The sequence below is a fragment of the Geotrypetes seraphini genome, chromosome 1, assembly GCF_902459505.1.
Source record: "Geotrypetes seraphini chromosome 1, aGeoSer1.1, whole genome shotgun sequence".
In the NCBI taxonomy this organism is placed as follows: Eukaryota; Metazoa; Chordata; class Amphibia; order Gymnophiona; family Dermophiidae; genus Geotrypetes; species Geotrypetes seraphini.
Genome location: NC_047084.1, coordinates 346,238,988 through 346,265,907, shown reverse-complemented (window position 1 = coordinate 346,265,907; position 26,920 = coordinate 346,238,988). Strand labels below are relative to the sequence as shown.

Below are 26,920 nucleotides of genomic sequence, written 5' to 3'. Positions count from 1 at the left end.
GATTCAGGAATCCAAAGTTCATATCCCGACACCATCCTTGTAGCCATTCGTTGGTTCTTAGGATACATTCATCTCTGGTTCTTCCCTTGCCTCTGACTGGGAGGATTGAAGAGAAGACCACCTGCGCACCCGTCTGCTTCAGCCTCACACCCAAGGCTCCGAAGTCTCTGGCAATGGTCTCTTGAGTATGAAGACTGTCCAGATGAGACCCCAAGCATAGATGGACGAGTCTGTTGTCAGAACCTTCTGATGTGGAGGTGTGTGGAACCACCTACCTCTGGAAAGACTGGAAGAGTTCATCCACCACTGCAGGGATTGTCAAAGTGAAGGAGTGACCGTAATGTGTTGAGACAGTGGGTCGAGAGCTTGAGACCACCGAGATACGGGAGTCCATTGAGGCATCCTGAGATGAAGTCTTGCAAATGGAGTAACATGCACCATGGAAGCCATGTGACCCTGTAGTACCATCATTTGCCTGGCCAAGAGTGATGGAAGGTGAAAAGTCTGAGTGCAAAGCTGAATCAAAATTTCTAGTCTTTGCTGAGGGAGAAACACTCTGAGATGAATGGTGTCTAGCAGAGCTCTGATAAACTGCAGAGTCTAAGAGGGCTGATGTTGGTATTTCGGAAAATTGATTTCAATGCCCAACTGCTGAAGGAAGAGAATTGATCAGTAAGTCGCGGAAATCACCCCTTGAGAGATTGGATCTTTGATCAGCCAATTGTTCAGATAGGAGAACACTTAGACCCTGAGCCTGCAGTGCCTCTGCTACTACAACCAGGCACTTGATGAATAATCTGGGAGAGGATGCAAGCCCAAAGGGCAGGACCTTGTATTTATAATAGTGCTGTGCCACCTGATATCTGATGAATTTCCTGGAGGTAGAATTCACTGGAATGTGAGTATAAGCCTCTGAGATCTAGAGTATAGCCAGTCAAGATCTAAGAGGGGATTTAAAGTTGCCAGGGACAACATCCAAAATTTTTCTTTCACTAGAAACTTGTTCAAGTCCCTGAGGTCTAAGATTGGACGTAGAACTCCCATCTTCTTTAAAAAAAACCCCAGTTTCTCTGCGCAGGTAGCATTGAAAAGAAGGGATTCTATCTCCTGAAAAAGAAGGGATGTCTGCTGAGGGTTGACTCTCTTGGAGGATGATCTGGAGGCATATTGACGAAGTGAGTATCCCTCTCGAATGACTTTTAGAACAAAGAGCAGGGATAATACAGTTGGAGCCGACCTCTGAGTGTGGTTGAGGAAGAAGCTGAGAAAGAGGAACAGTTGCTATGCTCTCTAGAAGCCCATCAAAAAGACTGAGCGAGGTTTTAAGGAGCTGCTGAGATTTCTGAGGGTGATATTGTTTTTGGGTTTTCTGCTGCGGTCTATGAAGAGCTGCTGGTTTTGAAGAAAAATGCCTTTGATATAAAGAAGTTGAAGGCTTAGGCTTGGATTTAACCAAAACATCCCAATGTTTCTCATAATCAGTGAACTTTTGTGTGGCATTTTCAATAGAGTCACCAAACAGCTCATCTCCCAAGCAGGAAATGTTCACTAATCTGTCTTGAAGATTTATGTCCATATCTGAGACTCTTAGCCATGCGAGATGTCTCATTGCTACTGACATAGCTGAGGTTCTGGAAGATAAATCAAACACATTATAAGCAGATCTTGCCATATATCTTCTAGCTGGGTTAAGGGTGCGAGAGATATGATTAAATTCCTGTAAATGTTATGGAGGGCTATCAAAAGAAGGCAAGTTCTAAACAAGGTGCTTTACATAGCAGGAAATATAGAAATTATAATTTAGAACTCTATTTGCCAACATAGAATTTTAGTACAGGTGACGTCAAAAATTTGTTCATAGTGCGCCCTTCATGCCCTGGTGGCACTGAGGCATACTCTCGATGGAGTAGATTTTTTTTTTAGTCAACTATCACTATCAATGGTGCTGAAGCTGTGGTTTGTCAAAACCTGGAGAACATATTTTATATATAACCAGTGGGAGCCACTGTAATGGTTAGGAGCATCTCCCAGTTCCTGTGAAGAGTCTCCTTGAGAATACCATGCAAAGGTAGTCTGAGAAGTTCTTTAGGAGGCTCATAATCTAATGCCTCCAAGTATTCAGCACTGTAGGCAGAATCAACTTCTAGCTTGACTGATTTCTCTTTACTCAACTGCCTAATAAATTTGAAAAGTCTTTCAGTAGATTTAGCTCTTGGTGGAGACTTTTCTGAGGTGGTGTCATAAGCCTCCATTTTAGACTCAGGTAATTCCTCAGCTGAATTAGACTAAGTCAGAGTCATAAAAGGGCTTTGGTGAAGGAGTGCATCAAGAAGATCGATGCTGATGTCGAGCCTGGTGTAGATCCAATGACGATGATGATACAGGACATGACACTTTTACGTTTTGAAGACCGTGAAGGAGAGCAATGTTTTCTTTTTGAAGCTACTAAAGAAGAACGATGCTTACTGGATTTGGAGCGTAGAGATGAGGAGGAAGAATGATGATGCCTCGATGAACTGGACCTGCATTGAGATGGTCTACGCTTGGGTGTGGAACTTCGATGCCACTCTGGAGAGTCAGTGTCAGTACCACAGGTCCTGGTGGCCTTATGCTCAGGCTGAGCCGGTATCAAGGGAATCAATATAGGGGTAAGGAGTTCAAACATATCACTCACTTGGAAAAGTGCATCAAGCTTTGGACTTTCTGCCGGTACCACTGGTGTCGCATCTTGCCTCATAGAGGGTGACCTCAATGTAGGTAAAGCAAGACACAAGAGAGGTCATCGCTTGGTCGGCAACAAGGAACTTGATGTAAGGTTGACCTGCAACACCTGTTGGGAAGCTGGCAGCTTCTTAGATGGCTTACCAGACGGAGTGATCTCTCTCGATGCCGGTGTCCATGCCGAAGGTTGTAACGTCTTGTCTATGTCCATGTCCGGTGCCAAACAATTTTTCTTGTTGAAGTTTCTGGCTCTTGCAGGGTAGAACACAGACTACAAGATTTTACACGGTGTTCCAGGCCAAGGAACTGCAAGCACCAACTGTGGAAGTCAGTGATGGAAATTTGCCTTTGGCACCTACAGCACTTTTTAAAACCCGTTAACAGCCGGGACATTGATGGAAAAGGTGACTCAGCCAAATCGAACTCAATGGCTGAGGAAAAGAAAAGGCCTTGCTTTTTATTTTTTTTTTAAAGAAAATTAAACTTAAAAGTAAGTAAAAGAAGAAATAACACGTGAGCGGGAAGGCAAAAAGCAATAAATTTGAATGGCGTGCATAAACACGACTTCTTTGCTCTGCTGAAAACTAAGAACTGAGGATCTGCGAGCGCATCGAGCGCATTGGGCAGGAAGGAAATCGCACATGAATGGTGCGGGCAGTTCGCAAACTTTCTAAAGTTCTTAAAGTGGCAATGCACTTTTAAAGTTGTCCATACCGGGCCTCAGTGGATGACGTCACCCACATGTGAGAATATGATAAAGTGTGATTTTCAGTCTGCCAGTTGGGTCAATTCAGAACTGAGACCTTGTACCTCTATGAGGAAAATGCAGCCAGAACCCTAAAGTACAACTGGACCTTCACTGGGGCACAGCAGGAGGTGAGCGCACTCTAAGTGGAACGGACCCCAAGCTCCAAACTGTTAGCACAGGCTGGCTACAGAGGTACACATGAGGGGTGCCTGCTAGTTGCAGAATGAGCTTAGGAAGTCTGTGTCCTTTCCCAGGCAGAGCTGCTCCCAAAATATTGGGACCTCGCAACTCAACCCCCCCCCCCTCCACCACCAGAAAATAATCAAACTAAATGGAGCAGAGAGACACCACCTCAACTTGCTTGCACAAGGAAAACCTGAAGGTGGCAGTACAGTCTCCTGGGGAAGGAGGAGAAGCCAAACAATGAAAATGGCATCCCTCTGCAAACAACTCACAACAAGGGGATAATCACCTAGAGTCCAGATTCCTATACTTTTACATCAGAACATTATTTTTATGAAGAAAACACTTATGGGATACTACACACACAGGACCTAATTTTATGGTACAAGATCAAAGCAAATAAGAAGAGCAAGGCATCAGGGAGCCAGGCCTAATAAAAGGTCCACAGTGAAAAAGGTATCTGGTTTAATATGAGCATTAAGGTTCTCTATCTTGCAAAGAACGTTAATCTTATACTGTAAAGGCACTAGTATATTTTGCATAAATACTTTAGGTACCAAGATTTTATTGCAGTTATTTTAAATAATTATCCCAAAGGCTTTATTGCCTCATCTTACATCCCAGTAACCAATACTCTGATTATATGATGTACTGTATACACGAATAGCATTGGAAGTGTTAGAATGTCCCTGCATATTTTTGTATATAGGAAAGACAATTAAACTTAAAAGTAAGTAAAAGAAGAAATAACACGTGAGCGGGAAGGCAAAATGCAATAAATTTGAATGGCGTGCATAAACACGACTTCTTTGCTCTACGGAAAACTAAGAACTGAGGATCTGCGAACGCATTGGGCAGGAAGGAAATCGCACATGAGTGGTGCGGGCAGTTCGCAAACTTTTTCAAGTTCTTAAAGTGGCAATGCACTTTTAAAGTTGTCCATACCGGGCCTCGGTGGATGACGTCACCCACATGTGAGAATATGATAAAGTGAGGAAGATTTGTAGCAGGATACTAGAAAACAGAAGCTGTATTGAAAAAGTATCCAAATAGCATACTTGGTTGAGTATTACATAACTTTGGACCACAAGTTTGAAGATTTTTTTAAAAAATTAAGGCGATTCAACTCATGTTGAGGACAAATAATTGTTGCCAGAACAAAGCTTATTTTTGATACGAGTACGATTGTCCCAGTGGGATTAAATCAAGAATTAGTTGGCATGTCTCTCCCTATTCCTAGTGTCTAGTGATACCTTCTCAACATGACGCCCCTTCCCAATTTAAAATTCCCTGTTGTGAAGCGACAGTCCCAACCCTTCTCAGGGTGTTTCTTCATGAGGCAGGAGCTCCTACTTCTGCACTACCATTTTATGCCCTGAACTCACATGGTGTATCCTTGGATGAACCAAGTGGGGTCAGACTGCCAAAAAAAGTGTATTTTTCACCTATGTGGGGTTGGGCACCACCATTCTGCAAGATAGTGACACAGGTAAGAATGAAGGGACAGTGCTCCTATCTTTTGAAGGTAGGTCGGGGGTGGGGGGGGGTGGGGGGTTGATATTGAAAGTGACAGCAATTAAATTTAAAGGTTTTGTTGGGGAGAGGAAGAGTATTGCAGAAACCTATATTGGGGGCAGGGGGCTCTTCTTATCCTCCTATGCCACTTTAGACCTGGCAGCACAATTCTCGCCTTGTGCTTGTCCTATAGACATTAGCTTACACACTTTTCTGCACTGTTGGGGGATTAACATCCTTCTGACCATACTAATTAGTATACTATACGCTGTCTACCATGCAAGTTAACTTTAGTGCTAAAACCCTTTCTGTACATGTAACCAGTAATGAACATGCACTCATATCACTTTTACTTACTCATCCACACCAAATGCCTTTCAGATATATCATTCTTCACAACCTTCCCAATTCCCTTACTCATAACCTACTCTCCTCCAATCTCATTCCATATCAACTAAATCCTCAGTCTCCCCAGCACTTTCCCTACTCATTCTTCACTACCTTGGCATCCTCTCTCTCCCTCAGTTATTCCCCTTTCTCCATGTTCATCCTACATTTCCCCAAGTCACTTTCCTTCTACCATTACTGCCATCTCAATCCCTTCACTGACTACAAGGGGCTCCTCACACAAGAGTGATATAGCACATCAGACTGGCTTCCTCTTCTCCTGCCTGGGGATTTAACATCATGCTTTAAATGTGAATCATTCACACCCAAAGCAAATGTGGCAGTCACAGCACCATGCATTATATTTCCACTGTCGTCCTCTAGGTGCCAGGAGTGAGAAAAGATTGAAACGATAGTTGGGGGAAAAAGTGGCATCTTCAAGTCCAGCCCCTACTCCCCCCCCTCCCATATCAAGCGCTGAATTTTACAAACATCACTGTCATGGAATCAAGTACAGCAGGTGTACTAATTTATAGGAGTGTCAAAGTAATCTCTGCTATACCCTTCAAATATGTTGTGGGAGATCTAGAAAATGATTTCTTATCCAAACTCATTTCTAAACAATGTTTTTCACAGAGCACACTACTATAATAATTTAAAGGTAACAAGCATAATCCCCTAAAATAATTCAATTAACAAAATGTGATTTGCCTGATATGTAATTGACTTCTAAAATCTTTGAAGCCTAAACAAATCATGAAAGGATAATGACACTAATAGAAAATCATTACATAATTTCAGTGGGAATGTGTTTTGTAAATCTTAGATTATGTATATTTAGGGGACAATTACAAAATGCCTGTACTGATGCAAGGTTTACAGGTATTTTTTACCTGTCACTTATTCAACAAATTTAGAAATGATCTGTTTTCAATTTGTCTTCTGAGCTTGTAGAGAAGGAAAACATGAAAATAAACATATTTTTCTGATTCACAAATTTGACCCAAAGAACGCACATTGTAAAATTTAGGATTAAGGACAATTGTCAGATAGCCAGTTTACCCAAAAGGCTCAGAAAACAGCACTTTATATGAATGTCCTCCTGGGGACAAAAAATATATATATTACTCAATTTTTACTAAATAATGCAGAATTAAAATCTGAAAATATAGAACATGATTTATTGCAGCACATCCTGAGAAATTAAATTGTCTTGCACTAGAAAAAAAGCAGATTATAAATTTGGAAAACACAATTATAACTTATTATACATTTGAATCGAACAGCACAGGCACAAAGAGCATTATAAAGGCTGGAGTAACATTTATATACCAGAGTGGGTTTTTTTGTTGTTGTTACCAGCAGGCAGTGTGTGATAAATCATCAAAACGCTCATATTTCTGATGAAGTGCAAAATGATCTGGTAAATCTTGAACACCTCATTACCTTATAATCTTTGACCTGGATTCTATAAATGGCATCCCGATTGTATGCAGCAGTAGGCGTCCTACCGCTGTCTAAACAGCCAATCGGGCCGTATGTTTTTTTAAAAAAACACATCCCAAGGCAGGCCACTACATTGGAGGTGCCTCCAGGAGCCTAGGGAGGTGCACAAGCTCGCCTAAACTCACCTAAGGCTAGGTGTGGGCATGGTTTGGCCCAGAAGTAGCCTTAGGTGGATCTAGATGGCCGTACGCTTCTCCCTAGACCAGCGGAAGATGCATACAATGAAGACCAGCAAAATGCTAGTCTACATTGTAAGTAGACACAGCCTCTGAGCTTATCGCAGCAAGGGATCTCTCTGCTGAGAAAAGTTAAGCTGCCCATCATGTCCCCATCCCCGAACGATTGTGGCAGGAGGGATGCCCAGTACCTCCTGTCAGCAACCCTCCGCCCCCAAACTGTGCGATCTTCATGATACCCCCCCACACACACCCTTGCCGGACCGCCCAGCCCACCCGACCCCTCCTCCACCCCCTGGACACCCCCACCTGAATCAGGTCCCCCTCTCTCCTCTTCTTGATGGATAGACGGACAGGTCCTCCCTCTGTCCGGCCTTTTTTTGAATAGCAGGCCTGCCCCTTCCCAGTGTATTGTGGGATGCACTAGGGAGGGGGGCTGATTGGCACAGGCGCCAAGGAGGGGACATAGGCACTTGGGCAAACTGGAATCTTAAGTTGGCCCATGTGCCTAAGGCCCCTTCTATGGGCAAGGCCTTAGGCGCCTGGGTCAATCAGGCCTTAGGTCTTTCCACGATGCATCCCACAATGCACCAGGAAGGGGGAAGCTTGCTATTCAGAGGAAGGTGGGCCTACCGGCAGGACCCATCTGGCCATCAAGAAGAGGTTAGAGGAGAGCCCAAAGTGGGCGGGGTCTGGCAAGGGGATGGGGGTGGGGTCTCGCAAAGATCATGCAGATTCGGGGGGGAGGGGGATGTTTCCAGCAGGAGGGATTGGGCATCCCACCTGCTGATAGTCTTCACGAGGGATGGGGACAGGTTGCCGCTAAACTTATCGCGGCAGAGAGATCCCTTGCCCTAAGTACAGTGGCAACCCAATTCTCCAACCAGTGTCTAACATGGACGTCGGTTAAAGAATCGGGTTTTTTTAGGCGGGCTTAGGTGCGATTCTGTATAGGACACCAGTCGGCTTCTGAGACTGGGCGTCCTATACAGAATCCAGGTCTTTCTGCCTAAACACCACTCTTAAAATACATTTTCAACTTGCTGCCAGAAATCTTACTAGAATTGGCATACCAAACATTTTTTCTCAGAGGCACAAAACAGAAAACTCCTTTAATTTTTCTCTTTGCCATCATAAATTATATCAAACCCAAATGATCAGAATTAAGCAATGAAGAAGGCTAATTATATAAGGGGAATTGTACTCTTAGCAGTAAAGTCTGTGCCCAATATGGACCATATCCTTGTGTAAATAGCTTCTTATAAAATATTGACCAGTATAAAAGTACACACTTTGAAATGTGTACTTTGCTGGTGGGCATGAATGGGGTGGAGTTTGGGCAAAGACTGCAACTACATTCACAGATTATAAAATACTCTGAATTTATATGTGTACTTGACATATTGGCACAGACATTTACACTAGCTCTAGGATTGGTGCAAATGTTTGTGCCTGTCACACTAATAGTTTACATAAAAAGTAGTTGTCTACTTGCCTTTATAAAATATGCTTCAAATAGGTGCCTTAATGGTGCTTTAACTAGCTGCCCCCTTATAAAATTATTTATTAACGCCTGGATTCTGTAACTGGCACCATTGTTGGTGGCTGCCGATTGCATATCAATCCAATCACATGACAGTGCTTTGAAAATATAGGCATCAGAAATATAGGCCAGGGTTTTCCAGGACAACATTTCTGATGCCTACCTTTGATGTGAACCACAACTCTTTAGGCATTTTAGGCCGCCTAACGCCACTTCCGGCGGTTAGCCACACCTACATTGGTGTTAGGTGGCCTAAAGCACCTATGGGGATGTGATTTCAGCACCGATTCTTTAGGTGCTCGTATACACCTTGAAATTCAACTAAAAACTTTTTTTTCTGCTAAAAAAACTGGCACTGGTTAGAGAATCTGGGCCTAAGTGTCTTGGGCAGAACATCCTCTTGCAGAATGATGACATTTTCATACAGCCTCTAGACAAAACTGAACTTAATTTCTAAATCAAAGTTTTTCATTTAGCTTAGTTGGCACATATCTTCATGAAGTCTATTTAATACATGTTGGCAAAATAAATTTACAACTACTTTGAATCCAGTCTTTTGAAAAGCCAACAAACAAAAAACAAAAGTTAAAAAAAAATCAACTTTACAAATTTAGGCTGTAGAAAAAAGTAGCAGTATATAACATTGCAATATCAACCACCACACCTGGACTATGCTCACTGTGAACCAGTGTGTGCATTTTGAAGAGAAAGGCTACTAAGCATTGACCAAATGCTTCAGAACAAAGATTTTATTTAAAAATGTAAAAATGAGATATTAGAGTCCCATTGCTATTGCTTTCATCATTGTAGATTACAAAAAAGGTTTGGAAACAAAGCAAACAAACAAAAATAAAAATGAAACACCAAGAACAGGCTGCTACAACATAGTCAAACCATCATACTTCAATATTTGCATACTTAGCAGCATTATTTTCACTGAACCATGTAAGAAAACAAAGCAAAACATTATGGCAGTTATTAACACATGAAAGGAAAAAAACCCACATTGGGATGAAATTACTAAACAGATGGGTACGTATTGAGGACAATTAGCATTGATGTCTTAACAGTTTTAATCCTCCCCCAATAAAAATGTCAACTCAAGGGTTAACTCTGTGCATTTTTTTTTTGGCTGATCTGCAGTTTTCCAGTTCATAGTACATGCGTGGGACAAAGTGAGTCATAATAAACTTCTACACAATGAAAGCCTTTTAAGCAGATGGTGGAAAATCTCACTACTTTGTGAACACGCTCAAATAATAAAATTAAAAAAAAAATTACAAGTTTCATAAACCAGTGCTGTCAAATGAGATTATCTTCTGTATCTTCCTCTTTCGCCCCGATCTCTCTCTCTGTCTCGAACCCTCTCTCTTTCTCTTTCTCTTCCCCGGTCACGTTCTCGGTCTCTTCTGGTATCTCTGGGACGGTCTCGGTCACGATCTCGATCTCGGTCTCTGTCACGGTCACGGTCTCGATCACGGTCTCTGTCACGATCTCGATCTCTATCACGATCACGATCACGGTCTCGGTCTCGGTCTCTGTCTCGGTCTCTGTCTCGGTCTCTCTCTCGAGGTCTGCTTCTACGACCACTGACGACAGCCTGTGTGCGCCTCAGGAAGTCATCCACTCTCATGTCATAGTCATGCTGTGAAAATGTTTTATTGGTTAAAAATGGTCAACAAATATTTGAATGAACAATATTTGCTTCTTTACTTTGCAACAAAATTGATTCATCTTAAAATATTAACAGTTAATGTAACAAAATTATTCAAATGCACTGAAGTAGAAACCATGTCGACAGTCAAAGATGAATGAACAGAAAAGTTCAGATATTCAGCAGGAATCAGTATAGTCAAACCTCGGTTTGCGAGTAACGCGGTTTGTGAATGTTTTGTAAGACGAGCAAAACACTCCCGCAAACTTTAACTCGCAAAACGAGTGTTGACTCGCTAAATGAGATCTCAGCTATGGTGGCCCAGGTTACTCACAATCAAAAAGAAGCACTAATTTCTCATGGAATAGATGGTTAATTAAGTAACAATATTGGATATCCCTTAATTCCAGCATATTTAATGGCAACAACTTTGCTAAAGAACTGTACTGAACTTTAAAAAAAATACAGTGGTACCTTGGTTTACGAGCATAATTCGTTCCAGAAGCATGCTCGTAAGCCAAAGCACTCGTATATCAAAGCAAAGTTCCCCATAGGCCATAATGCAAACTCAGAAGATTCGTTCTACAACCAAAGTTTTTTTATGGTGGCCCAGGGGTGGGTACCTGTCTGTGGGTGCTGCAGCCCTTTCAGCGTGGTGGCTTCCTTCCCTCGGGTTCCCCGTGCGGCTGCCCTCCCGCTTCGGCCGATGCATCTGCCGTCCACCAGCGTCTCCCGGCTTCCGATTCAAGCCAGCTGCCATCCTGCAGAAGCATGCGTAGGACCTCTCAACTCCCGAATCAAGCTGGCTGCCGCCCCGACAAATGCACACCACATACGACGTCATGAGTGCTTGTACGTGGTGCGCGTGTTGCTGGGAGTGGCGGACGGCTTGACTCGGGAGTTGAGAGATCCTGCGCATGCTTCTGCAGGATGGCGGCTGGCTTGTATTGGAAGCCGGGAGGTGCTGATAGACGGCAGAGGCATCGGCCGAAGTGGGAGGGCAGCCGCACAGGGACCCCGAGAGAAGGAAGCCAACACGCTGAAAGGGCTGCAGCACCCACAGACAGGTACCCACCCCTGGGCCACCTTGTAGAACGAATCTTCTGAGATTGCATTATGGCCTATGGGGAACTTTGCTTTGATATACAAGTGCTTTGGCTTACGAGCATGCTTCTGGAACGAATTATGCTTGTAAACCAAGGTACCACTGTATTTTTTTTAAAGTTCAGTACAATCCTTTAGCAAAGTTGTTGCCATTAAATATGCTGGAATTAAGGGATATCCAATATTGTTACTTAATTAATCATCTATTCCATGAGAAATTAGTGCTTCTTTTTGATTCTGAGTAACCCAAAAGAAATCATCAATCATGGAAAATGAAGATGTTTGTACAAATCTACACACACTGCATCTACTACTACTACCGTGTTTCCCTAAACTAAGCCCTAGTTGAAGCGCTGGATTAGATGGTAGCAGCGCTCCCCCCGCTCCCCTTCCATCTCTCCCTCCGATCTGAACCCCGCCAACTGCGAAACCGATATACCTCCTTGCAAACGGCAGCAATCTAGACAGGTTGCTTCGGGCCATCTCCCGTCGGGGTCTTCCTCTGCCGCATCACTAATATCATCAGCAATACGGCACACGGAATGCCACGGTGGGAGAAGGCCCGAAGCAGCCTGTCTAAATTGCTGCCAACGCTGCCATTTGCAAGAAGGTATTTTGGTCTCATGGTCCGGATCGGAGGGAGAGATGGAAGGGTTAGCGGGAGGGATACCGGTATGTATATTTGGGAAGAAAGGAACAAGGGGATGATTGAATACCGTTGATATAAAGGCACAGGAGTGAGGCATCCTTCAGTTAAAAGGAAGTTCTGCAATGAGGGGCATTAGAATAAGGTGAAAGGGGAGAGACTCAGGAGTAAATTGGATACTGTGTTACCTTGAAAATAAGACCTAGTGCATTTTTTGGCCCAAAATTAATATAAGACAATGTCTTATTTTGGAGGAAACACGGTACCATTACTATTAATTATTTCTATAGCTCTACTAGACGCACGCAGCGCTGCACAGAGTCACAAAGAATAAGAAAACAGATTCTGCTCAAAAGAGCTTACAATCTAAATAGGCAAGACAGACAAACAGAATGTCATGGATACAGTTAAGGGAACGGTTAATCAGCTGGCTGGGTTGGAGGGCAGAGGAATAGGGTTAAGGATTGAAAGCTATATCAAAAAGGTGGGTTTTCAGTCTGCTTTTAAACAAGTGAAGGAGCTTGACGGACAAACTCAGATAATTTATTCCAGGCATAGGGGGCAGCTAGATGAAAGGAACGATGTCTGGAATTGGCAGGGGAGAAGAAGGGTAATGCTAAGAGTGACTTAACTGAGGAATGGAGTTCGCTGGGAGGTGTATAAGGAGAGAGAAGCGAGCATATATTGAGGGGTAGCAGAATGAACACACCTGTAGGTTAGCAATATGATCTTGAAGTGTATGCGAAGTAACTTAAGGAGTGGGGTAACATGAGCATAGCGAAGTTGGTAGAAGATGAGTCGTGCAGCAGAGTTTTGCACAGTTTGCAAGGGGGAGAGGCATCTATCCATCTTCTCACTATACACACAAAAACTAACCTATTTTAAGACATTCTTTCCTGACGTCAACATGATATGTCAGGTATTTTATACACTATATTATAATGGATACAAAAGTTTATGAATATGAAACACTCATGTGATAACGTATTGCTGTAAAAGTGTTAAGAGGATCACACATCCATTCCAGACATGATACACAAAAAATCATAAGACAGAAATGTAGAGAAAAACAGACCTCACTTAAGCTCCTTGATTCACAAGAAATCTTATGAAGCAAATGTCAGAGATCTATTTTAAAAATTCCACAACATAGATAGTTCTTTTCATTCATAAACGTGTATTTTCTTCCAACATTCAATGTCTTCAGCATCTGAAATGTCTTCAACTTATGAACCCTCTAAGATCACTTAGCGATATGACTTTTCATTATTGATAACGATCAATGTTTATAAAAACAAACATGATATTGCACTGAGGAATCATAAATAACGGCAGGAGTAATATAACTTTAAATAGTACTTACCTTAAATTCTTTGATGTGCTTTGCTCATGATGTTGTCAGATATATTTCTTGCACCTCAGTCTTTCTAATGTACTGTGCCTCTCACTATAAAGTCCGTGGTCATTATGAAGAGATTGTTGAAGCAGTATGCTGATGTAAAGGTGAAAAAAGATTTGGTATCCCCTCACATAGCTTTTTGGAAGTGAAACAGAAAGGCACCTTGTCTGGATTTTGTAGGAAGAGGCACAGCACAATAGAAAGACTGAGGCGCAATAAAGCACAGTTACTTACCTAACAGGTGTTATCCAGGGACAGCAGGCAGATATTCTCACATGTGGGTGACATCATCCACGGAGCCCCAGTACGGACAGCTTTAAAATGCATCACCACTTTAAGACTTGGAGTAAATTCGCGAACTGCCCACACCACGGATGTGTGAGTGCCTTCCTGCCCGACACAGGCTCGCAGCTCCTCAGTTCTGTAAGCTAATAAGCCAACCAGGGGAAGTGGGTGGGTTGTGAGAATATCTGCCTGCTGTCCCTGGATAATACCTATTACGGTAAGTAACTGTGCTTTATCCCAGGACAAGAAGGCAGCATATTCTCAAATGTGTGACTCCCTAGCTTACTAGAATGGTTGGCCATTAAGAAAATAAATTTTACAATAATGTTTGTCTGAAGTGACTCTCCCATAAGGAAATAAATTCCAGACAGTAGTGAGATGTGAATATATAAACTGAGGATCAAGTAGCAGCTGAGTTGAGCATAGTAAAGCAAAAGAAGCTGCCATAGCTTGGATCTTGTGGGCTGTGTCAACTTCCAGTTGAAGCCCAGTCTGATAATATGACAAAAGGATAGAAACTGCTAACCCTGTAGATATAGTTCTCTTGGATATAGGATGTACCAACTTATTAGGATCAAATGAGATGAAAAGTTGAGGAAATGCTCTATGTGGCTGAAATCTCTGTAGGTAGGAAGCCCAGGCTCATTTGAAATGGGAGCCTGAAGAGTAGTTTCTCCAGGATGAGAATGAGGCTTAGGATAGAACCCTGGAAGTACGGTAGATTGATTTAGATGACCTTCTATAACTAGTTTTGGAAGGAACTTCGGAAGGGTGTGAAGCAAACTTTTGTCATGATGAAACACTGTGAACGGTGGATCCACCATCGGTGCTTGAAGTTCATTCTTTGAACAGAAGTAAGATTGTTGAGAAAAAAAACCACTGTCCAAATGAGGTATTTCAGATGAGCCAAGGATATTGATTCAAAAGAAGACTTCATAGGTCTAAAGAGAACAACATTGAGATCCCAAACTACTGGAGGTGGTTTGAGAGGTGGCTTGACCTTAAAAAGGTCTGTTAATGAACCTGGACAGAACAGGATGAGCAGTTCAATGTTTACCATCAGCTGGGGTGTGAAAAGCATAGATAGCACTGAGATGAACTGGAATCGAAGTGGGCTTGAGACCTAAATTGGGAGAAATGTAGAAGAAATCCAATACTGTAGATATAGATACATAGCATCATAACGATGAAAAGTACACCAAGTGGAAAATTGCATCCATTTCTGCTGGTAACACTGCTGCTTAGATGGTTTTCATGACGCTTCTAAAATATGCTTGACAGGATGAGAAAGATAAAACTCAGTTCATGTCAACCTGATAGGTACGAAGTTATCAGGTGTAAAATCTGTAGATTGAGATGCAGAAGATATCTGTTGCTCTGCGTTAGAAGAGATGGCAAAATCTGAAGAGGCATTGGTTCCTTAATACTGAGCTAAGGTGGAAGGGAAAACCAAAGATGCCTCGGCCACTGAGGGCCAACCGAATCATGGTGGCCAATTCCTGCTTGAGCTTGACAAGCGTCTCAAAGATGAGAGGGATTGGAGGAAACACAAAGAAACTTGTGTGTCCAATCCAGAAGAAACGCATCAGGTTCCAGGCATTGGGGAGAATGCCGCCTGGAACAAAATTGAGACAATTTGTGAATGTGGGGGAACGCAAGAGGTCTATCTGAAAAGTCCTCCATAGAGAGACTATGTGGTGCAGACTTGCAGAATTGAGCATCCACTGATGTGGCTGAAGAAACCTGCTGAATTCATCTGCAAGAGAATACTGATGTACTTGAATGCATACTGCCCGGTTCCAAGTCTTCTGGGCGTGTTAACAAAGGAGGAGAGAACTCGTGCCTCCTTGCTTGTTTATGAAAGACACTGCAACCTGAACATCTGTGGAAATTAGGAGAACATAGAGTCACCTTGTGCTGAAATATTTCAAGATCATCATAGATTGCTCCGAGTTCCAAAAGATTTGGATAGAAAAAAACTGGTTTAATAGATTAGCAACTTTAGGTGTGAATACTGTCCAGATATACCCCGCAAGCGTAGGAGGACGAATGCGTGGTCAGAACTTACTGATGTGGAGGCATGTGGAATAGAGAATGACACGGGGAAAAAATCTGTCCCTGTCACTGCTCCATCATCGGACCACCGTCCCCTTCACCACCCCGTCCCCGTCACATCCACCTTTCCCTCTCGCCACCTCACTGCCCTTCAGCACCCTCCCCCTTACCTTCGCGGCGCATTTTAAGGTTTGAGTAGCTTGTTGAAAGCCGCCAGAGTGTTCGTTCAGTCACATGTGTGTGTGGGTGGCAGTTGTGTCAGAGGAAAAGCTTCTGCCCACACACACGACTGCACATATGCTCCGATGGCTTTCAACAAGTCTCAAACCTTAAAACTCACCACGAAGGTAAGAGGGAGGTAGATAGATAGATTCGGATAGGTAGGAAGGAGGGAAGTGACCGCGTGCGTTCCCTCTATTAACTGCGAGGACAAGGCCATTCACCGCTCCACAGGGCGGTGTATGGCCTTGTCCCCGGTACCTGCTGTGAGCACCTTTCCCCCTCCACCATTTTGGTGGGTTACCCCCGGCTACTCATGGCTAGCTGCAGATAACATCCACCATGTCATTCTCTAATGGGAAAGCAAGAAAAAGCTCATCCAGTTCTGCAGAGATTGTCAAAGTGTAAAGTGTTGAGACAATGGGATATGTAAGAATATATTACTGAATCTGGAGACGAAGTCTCTTAAACAGAGTAGCATGCACCATGAAGGCCATGTGATCCAGGAGTACCATCAGATTGATGAGAACAAAAGTCTGCTCACAAAGCTGAATCAATACTGAGTGAGAAACTGAAGTCTAATAAAGCACAGATTTTGACAAGATTAAAGTTGGGATTTGGTAAAAAAAAAAAAGATTTTGAATCCCCAGTACTGAAAGAAGAGAATTGTGAGCTGAGTCACTGTGAGGACCCATTATGAGGTTGGATCTTTGATAAGCCAACTGTCCAGCCAGGGAAAACTCAGGGGCCCTATCTGCAACTCTGGTGCTACTACAACCAGGCCTTAATGACTACTCTGGAAGAGAATGCATGACCAAAGGCAGGACTCTATATTGATAATGGAACTGCACTATCGGAAATCTGAGTAATTTACAAAGCATAGCCAGTCGTTGCGACCTGAGATGGTTTGATGCATGTCAAGTTGCTTGCAGAATATGTAATGTAATGTAATGTAATTTATTTCTTATATACCGCTATATCCGTTAGGTTCTAAGCGGTTTACAGAAAGTCTACATTAAGATTATAAATAAGAAAGGTACTTAAAAAATTCCCTTACTGTCCCGAAGGCTCACAATCTAACTAAAGTACCTGGAGGGTAATAAAGAAGTGAAAGATAGAGATAGAAGAAAAAATAAAATAAACATTTTAACAATACAGCATTGATCTAAATACTTTGGAAGGTAGAAGAGAGGAGAGAAAGGAATAGATGCAGATGGGGGAACCGTTGAACAATAGAGCTCTGGAGAAATTTAAATGATAGAAATAGAACAAAACAAGGACAAAAGGCAAAACAGTAGATAAGATTAAAGATAATTCATAAGTTGGAAAGAAAAAATAAAAATAAAACTTGTCTTCAATCCACGGTTTCAACTTCATTGATGAAGTGGAGCAAATAATTTTAAGAGGAATACCATATGGAGGAAACGAACTCCAATATGGGGAGAATCTAACTTAAAGGCTCTACACCCATTAGATCCCGCAAATTCAAGTAGAATCAAAAGAATAGGAAAAAACCACCTTACAGGCTATATGCCCCATGGTGGAATCCTAAAGCAGCTGCGCCCTGTAGAGGAATCTAACTTTACAGACTCTACACCCATGTTAGATTCTTCTGTAGTCCATGAATAAGTCTCAAGTCCAATACATTCCAGATAGGGGAAGGGATCGAGTGTATGATGTGATTCCGGTAGATTTCGGGAAGGAAAGCATCTATCAAAAGAAGGTAATATCCAAACAAAATGTTTCACATAGCAGAAGATATAGAAATTGCAATTTTGAAAGTCTGATTGGCAACATGGAATACTGTTAGAAGTCCAAATGTGACCATAGTGCAGCTTGCACTCGCTGGTGGCACTGAGGTGTATACACACTTCAGTGCCACCAGCGAGTGGTATGTATATATACACATATACATACACACACACAGTACTCCCCCGATATTCGTGGGGGTTCCGTTCCAGGAACCCCAGTGAATCTTGAAAAACCACGAATACGGTTTTTAGCGGGGGAGACAGGCGAAGGCAGCTGGAGAGAGCAGCCAGAGTGCCGGCGAGTGAAGGAAATCACTCGTGGTATGCTCCGACCGCCTCTTCCTGCACTAAAGTCGGCTCTCACCAATCAAAAGCTGCTTTGAGGCCCGACTTTAGTGCAGGAAGAGGTGGTCGGAGCATACCACGAGTGATTTCCTTCACTCGCTGGTGCTCCAGCTCCCTTCTCCTAACCGGTCATTTGGAAAATATCACGAATGACTGGTACCATGAATCACCTCTACCACTAGTGACTGGTAGATGTATATAGAGAAAAGTCTCTGGAAGTTCCCATAAAGGTGAGGGGCGTTTCATAGGTATTATGAAAAAAGTATCCCTCTCAAATGACCTGTAGAACCCAGAGGACTGTGGTTATCTGCTCCCAACGTGGATAATACAGCTGGAGCCGAGGTTCAATCGGTTGAGGAAGAGGCTGAGAAAAAGAAAATAGTGGAGAAGTTCTTGAACAGACTGATCATCATCTAAGTGCTGTAAGTATTCAGCACTGCAGGCAGAATCAGCGTCTAGCTTGAATGATAGCTCTTTTCCCCAAACAACATAAGAACTATAGTCTTTCAGTGGAAGGTTCAGCTGTTGGTGGACTGTTGAGTGGAGACTGATGTAGCTCAGGAAAAGCCCTCAATTAAATCAGACTGTAAGCTCGAGGGATATGAAAGCGTCGATGAAGGCAAGCCGGAAGGTGGTTGTTGCTACTTGGTCAGCATCAAGAGACTTGATGCAAAGTGACCTGCAACGCCAACTGGGAAGCTGGCGTCTCTGAACTGGCTTGCCAAATGGAGCGATGTCGATGTCTTCAATGACAAATATTTGTGATTGATGCCCATACTGGTGTCAAACAATCTTTCATGTTGCAGTTTTCGGCTGATTATCAAAGTGCAGAGTAGTATACCGAGCACAAGTTTCACCCAGTGTTCGGGGCAAAAAGGAAGAAAAGTTGGCCGTGGACATTTTTAGTAGTCTTTTTTTTAGCCCATTTAATGGCCTGAAAGAAAAAAAGTGGTTAAAAAGACTGCATTAGCCAAAGCGATGGCTGAGGAAAAAAAATGATAAAGTCTTGGTGCTTGGAGCCCCAGAGGAAAAAATGTTTTAAAAATAAACACAAATCAAGAAAAAAAAAATGCATGAGTGGGAAGGTAATGGTAAAAAAACTGAACAACGTTCAGAAACACAGCTTCTCAGCTCCATGGAAAACTAAGAACTGAGGAGCCATGAGCAGTAAGGCATACACGCATGTGCGGTGAGTTCGTGAACTTTCTTAAGTTCTTAAAGTGGTGATGCACTTTTAAAGCTGTCTATACCGGAGCTCCATGGATGACGTCGCCACATGTGAGAATATGCTGCTTGCTTGTCCTGGGATAAAGCACAGTTACTTACTGTTATCTGGGAACAGGAGGCAGATATTCTCACATGTAGGTGACGTCATCCACGGAGCCCGGTACTGACAGTGCTAAAGTATACTGTCACTAAGCTTTTGTGAAGCTTTGATGCTACCCGCACTACACACGCGTGAGTGCCATCCCGCCACGCCCAATGTTGGCTCACAGTTCCTCAGTTCCATAAGAAAGCTAAGAAGCCAATCAAGGGAGGTGGGAAGGATGTGAGAATATCTGCCTGCTGTCCCTGGATAACACCTCTAACTGTGTTTTATCCTAGAACAAGCAGGCAGCATATTCTCACATGTGGGACTCTCTAGCTTACTGAAAAGGGATGTAGGGAGAGTTGGCCTTTAGGAAGAAAAATTCAGTAGTACTGCTTGGCAGAAGAGACCATCTTGTCTAGAATAGGTCTCTAAACAGTAGTGAGATGTAAATGTGTGAATTTAGGGCCAAGTAACTGCCATAGCCTGGACCCTGTATGCTGTAACCCTATATGCCATAGCCTGGACCCTGTATGCTGTACCTCGAGCATAGCAAAAAGAAATACAAGCCACTAACCATGTAGAAATAGTTTTCTTGGTTACAGACAGTCCCAATCTGTTAGGGCTTAGAGAGATAATCAATTGAAGTGATGACCTGTGTGACTTAGTCCTCTGTATATAGTAAGCCAAGGCTTCATCAGAATGGTGATAATTACATTCGGATCTCAAATAACTGGAAGTGGTTTTAGCAGAGGTTTTGAATCCAAGTCCTTTCATAAAACAGGAAATTAGCCATAGGTTTATTATTGGAAGGAGCATGGAAAGATCTAACAGCACTGAGATACACTCTGACAGAAGTGGTTTTAATTCCAGAGTTGGATAAGTGGAGAACGTAGTCCAACACTGAAGAAATAGAGGATGTGGAAAGATCCAGGCTATGGAGAGTACATCATGAATAAAGAGTGATTAGATACCAAGCTGAAAGCAGCTATAATGGCTTGCACTGGTGCAGAGATTAAAATCTGCTGCAGTCAGGTTGAGAGGTACCAAGCTGTTGGGTGCAGAGCCTGCTGGTTGGAATTTAAAAGAGAACCTTGACTCTGAGTGAGTAGAGATGGAAATGGATTCTTGACACTCAGTTGAAGCAGAAAGGAGAACCAAGGTTATCTGGGCCACTGAGGAGCTATGAGAATCATGGTTGCTGATTCTTGTTTGAGTTTGACTAACTTCTTCAGAACTAGAGGGATAGGCGGAAACGAATATAGGAACTTGTGTGACCAATTCAGAAGAAATGCATCTGCTTCCAGGCAATGAGAGAACTGTCTGAAGCAGAACTGAGATAACTTGTGGGGAGACGCAAACAGATCTATCTGAGAAATCCCCCAAAGTGAGAAGATGTGGCACAAGACTTTGGAGTTGAAAGCCCACTCATGCGGCTGAAGAAATCTGCTGAGCTTTGTTGGCCAGGGAATTCTGCTTCCCTTGCAAATATATCGCCTTGAGAACTATATTTTGAGAAATTGCCCAGTTCCAAATGTGAATGGTTTCCTCGGCGAGGCGGCGCGGGAAGACTTTCCCCGAGGTGAGCGGAGGAGCCTCGGATTATCGAGGCGCAACTCCGACACCTGCAGCGCCTCGCCCCCGAACGACGAGGAACGATCGCGCCGAGGCGAGCCCCGGGGTCGCTTAGGCTTCCTCGATCGGCGCCTCGTCCGAGGTCGCCTCGAGGGCGAGGCGTCCGGGGAAGATCCCGAAGCCGAGGAGGAAAGTCGGCGCACTCTGCGGAACTTTTCTTTTGGGCGGACACTGCGCTCAGGAGGCTCCCCCGAGGTCGAGGTCCGGGGCGGGGCCGAGACCGAGGTGGACGGGGCCGCAATACCCGAGACCGAGGTCGCCGAGGCCGGGGCTCCCGAGGTCGAGGGAGCCGAGACCGGGGCCTCCGAGGCCGAGGGCGCCCCGGCCGAGGTCGACGTCGCCGGGCCCGCAGTACGCTGCAGCACTTCCAGGGCTCCCGACAGCTCCGATGAGATCAAGGCTCGAAGGAGATCCTGGAAGGCCGGAATCCCCACGAAGGTGGGGAGTTCCGAGTCCGGGGCACACTCCCTGGAGGGCGACCTCGGTCTCGAGTATTCCCTCGGGGTGTGCGGAGTCGAGGTCCGATGCGGGGCCGGGGTCGACCCACCCGCTTTGGCCTGACTCGAGGATGGCTTCTTTGCTGAAGGGGATGGAACAGAGGACTTACCCGAAGCTGGCTTCGATGACGACGGCTTCGCAGATGAGGGCCGAGGCGACGCCGAGGCCCCCGAGGACGCCGAGGCCGAGGTCAAGGCCGGGGCCGAAGCCGGGGCCGACGTCGAGGCCTTGGGCGGCGCGTCGACGGCGAACAATTCCGCCATTCTGGCCTTACGGCGACGGAGGGCCCTGTTCTGGAAGGTAGCACAGCGATCACACGAGGCTGTTGGATGTTCGGGCCCAAGACAGACAATGCACCACCGGTGAGGGTCGGTGATGGAGAGTAGTCTCTCACACCGGCTGCATTTCTTGAATCCCGTAACAGGACGGGACATCGACGAGAAAAAGAAGAAGGCCGGGAACGACCGACGTTCCCCGGCTCAGGCTTCCGGGAGCCCCCGGAGCCCAACGAAAAACAATTATTATTTTTTTTTTTTTTTTTGTAAGACGGACGAAAAATAAAGCAGCACCGCGATTAATCCGATCAATAAACAAACTAAACGCGGCAGCTAGAAGGCAAAAACACTGGAGCTCAGATCCACAGGGCTTTCTTGCTCCGCGGAAAAATTTGAACTGAGGACCACGAGGTGGGATGCGCCCTCTAGTGGGCAGAAGGCACGCACATGCGTGGTGCAGTGTGCAAACTTGAAACTTCTAGCAAGTTTGCTTGAAAAGCTGTCCGCGCCGGGGCTCCGTAGATGACGTCACCCACATGTGAGAATATCATGCCTGCTTGTCCTGGGATAAATAGGAACTTGTGTGACCAATTCAGAAGAAATGCATCTGCTTCCAGGCAATGAGAGAACTGTCTGAAGCAGAACTGAGATAACTTGTGGGGAGACGCAAACAGATCTATCTGAGAAATCCCCCAAAGTGAGAAGATGTGGCACAAGACTTTGGAGTTGAAAGCCCACTCATGCGGCTGAAGAAATCTGCTGAGCTTTGTTGGCCAGGGAATTCTGCTTCCCTTGCAAATATATCGCCTTGAGAACTATATTTTGAGAAATTGCCCAGTTCCAAATGTGAATGGTTTCTTAACATAAGAGAGCCCGTTTCCCCTTGTTTGTTGATATAGTACATTGCAACTTGATTGTCCGGTCAGATAAGGAGGACTTGATTGAAAAGACCATCCTGAAAAGTTTTCAGGGCATTGCAAATTCCCCTAGACTCTAACAAGAATGTTCTTTCCCGAACAGACCACAGGCCTCGAGTCCAGAGACCATCTAAGGTGAGCTCCCCATGCATACATGGACGCATCCATTGTGAGTAATCTCTGATGTGGAGGGAAGTGAAATAGCAAATCTCTGGAGATTTGCCGGTTGCAACCACCATTGGAGAGATTGACAAAGAGGTGAGGAGACTTTGATCCGCTGGGATAAGGGATCTGTGGCCTGAGACCACTGAGATGCTAGATTTAATTGAGCTGATCTGAGATGAAGTCGGGTGAAAGGAGTTACATGAACTGTGGATACCATGTGACCCATCATTTGTCTTGCGTAGTAGACATTTGATTGCAAAGTTGAAGCAAGGTGTTTGTTGCTGCTGGAGCAAGAAAGCTCATAAAAGATTGGTGTTGAGCACGGTTCCTACGAACTCCAGTATTTGAGATGTTTGAAGATGAGACTTTGGATAACTGACTTCGAATCCTAGAAGCTTCAGAAAAGTTATAGTCGCCTGTGTAGCTGTCTGGACTGCTTGAGGTGAAGTAGCTTTTTATCAACCAATCGTCCACATAAGGAAACACTTGAAACCCGTGGGTGTGAAGGGTTGCCCCTTTCTCAATTGGAATTTTTTTTAACTTTGTACTGAGGATGATGACCTAAACAGAAACAAAGGAACTTTCTATGGTCTGGATGAATAGGAATGTGTGTGTATAAGCCTTGAGGTCTAGACCAGTGGTCCCAACTCTGTCCTGGAGGACCACCAGGCCAATCGAGTTTTCAAGCTAGCCCTAATGAATATGCATGAGAGATTTGCATATAAAGGAAGTGACAGGCATGCAAATCTGCTCCATGCATATTCATTAGGGCTATCCTGAAAACCCGACTGACCTCGTGGGCCACCAGGACAGGGTTGGGAACCACTGGTCTAGAGAGCACAGCCAATCATTTTGTTCTAGAAGTGGGTATAGAGTCCCCATGGATAGCATGCAAAACTTTTCTTTGATTAAATATTTATTGAGAGCTCAGAGGTCGAGATTGGGATGCAGACTTCCCGTCATCTTTGGAATTAGGAAATACCTGGATTAGAACCCCTGATTGCTCCAATAAGGGGGTACTGACTTTATGGCATTTAGTTGAAGAGCTTTAATTTCCTGAAGAAGGGATGTCTGTTGAGATGTGAAAAAGGACTCTCAGAGCGTTGTTTGGAGCAATGGTGATGAAATGGAGGGAGTAACCCTCCTGTATGACTTTGAGGACCCAAGTGTCTTTTGTAATGAGAGTCCAGCAATGATGATACAAAAAAAAAAAAAATGCCTCCTATGAGTTAGGGAGTTGGCTGAGTTAGAGGAATTGTAGCTATGCTCTCTAGTAGCATGTCAAAAAGACTGAGTTGGCTTCTGTGGTGGAGGTTTAGAAGAGGACGAGGTTGCTGGATAGTGCTTCTTATAAGAATAAGGAGGTTTTCTAGGAAGATTTAGATGGTTGAGTCTTAGGCTTAGACCCTGCTAAAGTAGCCCAGCTCTGCTTATGTCAACTCTGTGTCGCATCCTTGATTTTGTCTCCAAACAATTCTTCTCCTAGACAAGGAATGTTAGCTAAGTGATCTTCAAAGTTGATGTCAAAGCCAAAGACCTGAAGCCATGCTAGATGTCTCATGGCAACAGGCATAGCAGATGCTCTAGATGTCACATCAAATGCATCAAGCCATAAATTTTCTAGTTTGAAGGATGCTATGAGTAGTTTCTTGAAACTCTGGAAGACAATCAGGTGGAATATATTGCTCAAAATTAGCCAGTTTCTTTGAGTTGTTTAAGATAGAATGACAAAGAAATTATAGGTTAGAACTCTGCTAGTCAACATAGGCAAACTTCACAGCCTGCTGACAAAGTAGCATACACTCTTGTGCTGGAGGATTTTTAAGAGTGAATTCAACCAGAAAAGACTGATGCTGCAACTGTGGCTTATCAAAGCCTGGGTACAACTGTATTCTGTACACAGAGTCAATTTTTCTAGGAGTTATGGGAAGTGTGAGAGGAGTTTACCAATTCTTAAACATAGCTTCCTTAACTAAAGTATGAAAGGTAACTTGAGGAGCTCTTTAGGAGGTTCATCAAAATCCAAGGCCTCAAGGAGTTCTGCTCTCGGTTCAGTGTCTGCCTCTAATTTAACAGACAAATCTTTCCCAATCTGCCTGATAAACTTGATGAAAGATAGTCCTTCAGGAGGTGATCTGCACTTGGGTGGTGGAGGAAATGGATCTGATGGGATGCCATATGACTCTGGAGCATAAGAAAATTAGAATAGCCTTACAGGGTCAGACCAATGGTTCCATCTAGCCCAGTATCCAATCTTCATGGAGGACAATCCAAGTCGCAAGTACATGGCAAAAACCCAACAGCAGACAATGGACTTTTCCTCCAGGAACTTGTCCAAACCCTTTTTAAAAACTAGCTACGTTAACTGCTCTTACCACATCCTCTGGCAACGTGTTCCAGAGCGTAACTATTCTGAGTGAAAAAATATTTCCTCTTATTGGTTTTAAAAGTATTATTCTGTAATTTCAAATGTACCCTAGTCTTTATTCATTTTAAAATCAAACAAGTGCACATAAATATATAATAAATTGATTCCATTATAGCACTTTAAAATCTAACACCTAAAATCTAATAGATCATTAATGATAAAAACCCTACCCACCCACCCTTCAACAGTTATTCTATATAAAATATATTATACTATTATTATAAACATAATTATAAAATTTCCTCCCTAAATCCTCCCTCCCCCCTGAGTGTGCATATAATAAATCTAAAAAAGGAAGAAAAATGATGCCTATTCATTACAATACTTTTCCAATGGCCCCCAAATCTTTATGAAGTTATTATAATTCCCTTTTATTTTTATTTAGAATGGTTATGAGAAAAAAGAGTCAAATATCATCACACAACAATAAACTTTTATTAATTATGACAGGGGTTGCCATTCAACATATTACCAATAACTGGAAAAATTACAATAATCTTAATTACACATTCTGGTGGAAAAATATGTCATATTTTTAAGATGGAAAGAGCAATAGCGTTGCAAAAAGGGAATTATAGTCTTTGAAAATCTTGATGCAATAAATAATAATAATTAAAAAAAAAAAAAATCGCTCCACTTGTACCCATTCTACACCATTCAGGATTCTGTAGACTTCAATCATATCTCCTCTCGGACGTCCTTTTCCAAGCTGAAGAGCCCTAACCTCTCTAGTCTTTCCTCATATGATGCGTTCCATCCCCTTTATCATCTTGGTCACTTTCAACTTTTTCCAGTTCTGTTATATCTTTTCTGAGATAAATAGACCAGAAATGAATGCAATACTCAAGGTGAGGTCGCACCATTGAGTGATATAGAGGCATTATAACTTTATTAGTTTTGTTAACCATCCCTTTTCTAATAATTCCTAGCATCCTGTTTGCTTTCTTGGGTGCCACCATACATTAAGCAGACGTGGGTTCAAGATTAGTATCAGTATGAAAACAGAAATCTGAAACAACATCCCCCCCAACTCCAGGATATTCTCTGTAATAAGAAGATGAGGATGGGTGCTTCTTCGTCTGGGGAGTATGACGACGATGAGAACATCAAGAAAAACTCCTGCGATGATGTTGATACCGATTTCCTGGTTTATGAAAGGACTTTTAAATTCAAAACCTCCGCTAAAGCTACCACCTGTTATTTGGGATCTGAATGTAGTTCTCACCGTTCTGATGAAGACTCCATTTGAACCTCTTGCAACTCATCTTAAGTTTTTTACTTGGAAAGATGTCAACTTAATTTGTGTCACTTCTCGTCAAGTGAATGATCTTCAGACACTGGTTTTTCATCACGACAAGGTGGTTCTAAGAACTCATCCTAAATTCCTCCTGAAAGTAGTCACGGAATTTCACCTTAACCTATTGTGCTGGATTTCTTTCCCCCCAAAGCCTCGTTC

The 26,920-nt window shown here is 43.4% G+C and overlaps 1 protein-coding gene across 8 annotated transcripts in view; it reads right to left on the bottom strand.

Annotated features, from left to right (window-relative positions):
• Positions 1–9,510: 9,510 nt before the first annotated feature.
• Positions 9,511–26,920, bottom strand: part of YTHDC1 (YTH domain containing 1) — a 397,408-nt gene continuing 379,998 nt past the window's right edge. For all 8 annotated transcript variants that reach the window (XM_033963055.1, XM_033963075.1, XM_033963093.1 and 5 more), the window contains one exon: positions 9,511–10,424. In XM_033963055.1, coding sequence (XP_033818946.1) covers positions 10,092–10,424 — 333 coding nt within the window. In that variant the 3' untranslated portion in view covers positions 9,511–10,091. The remainder of the gene's footprint in view (positions 10,425–26,920) is intronic.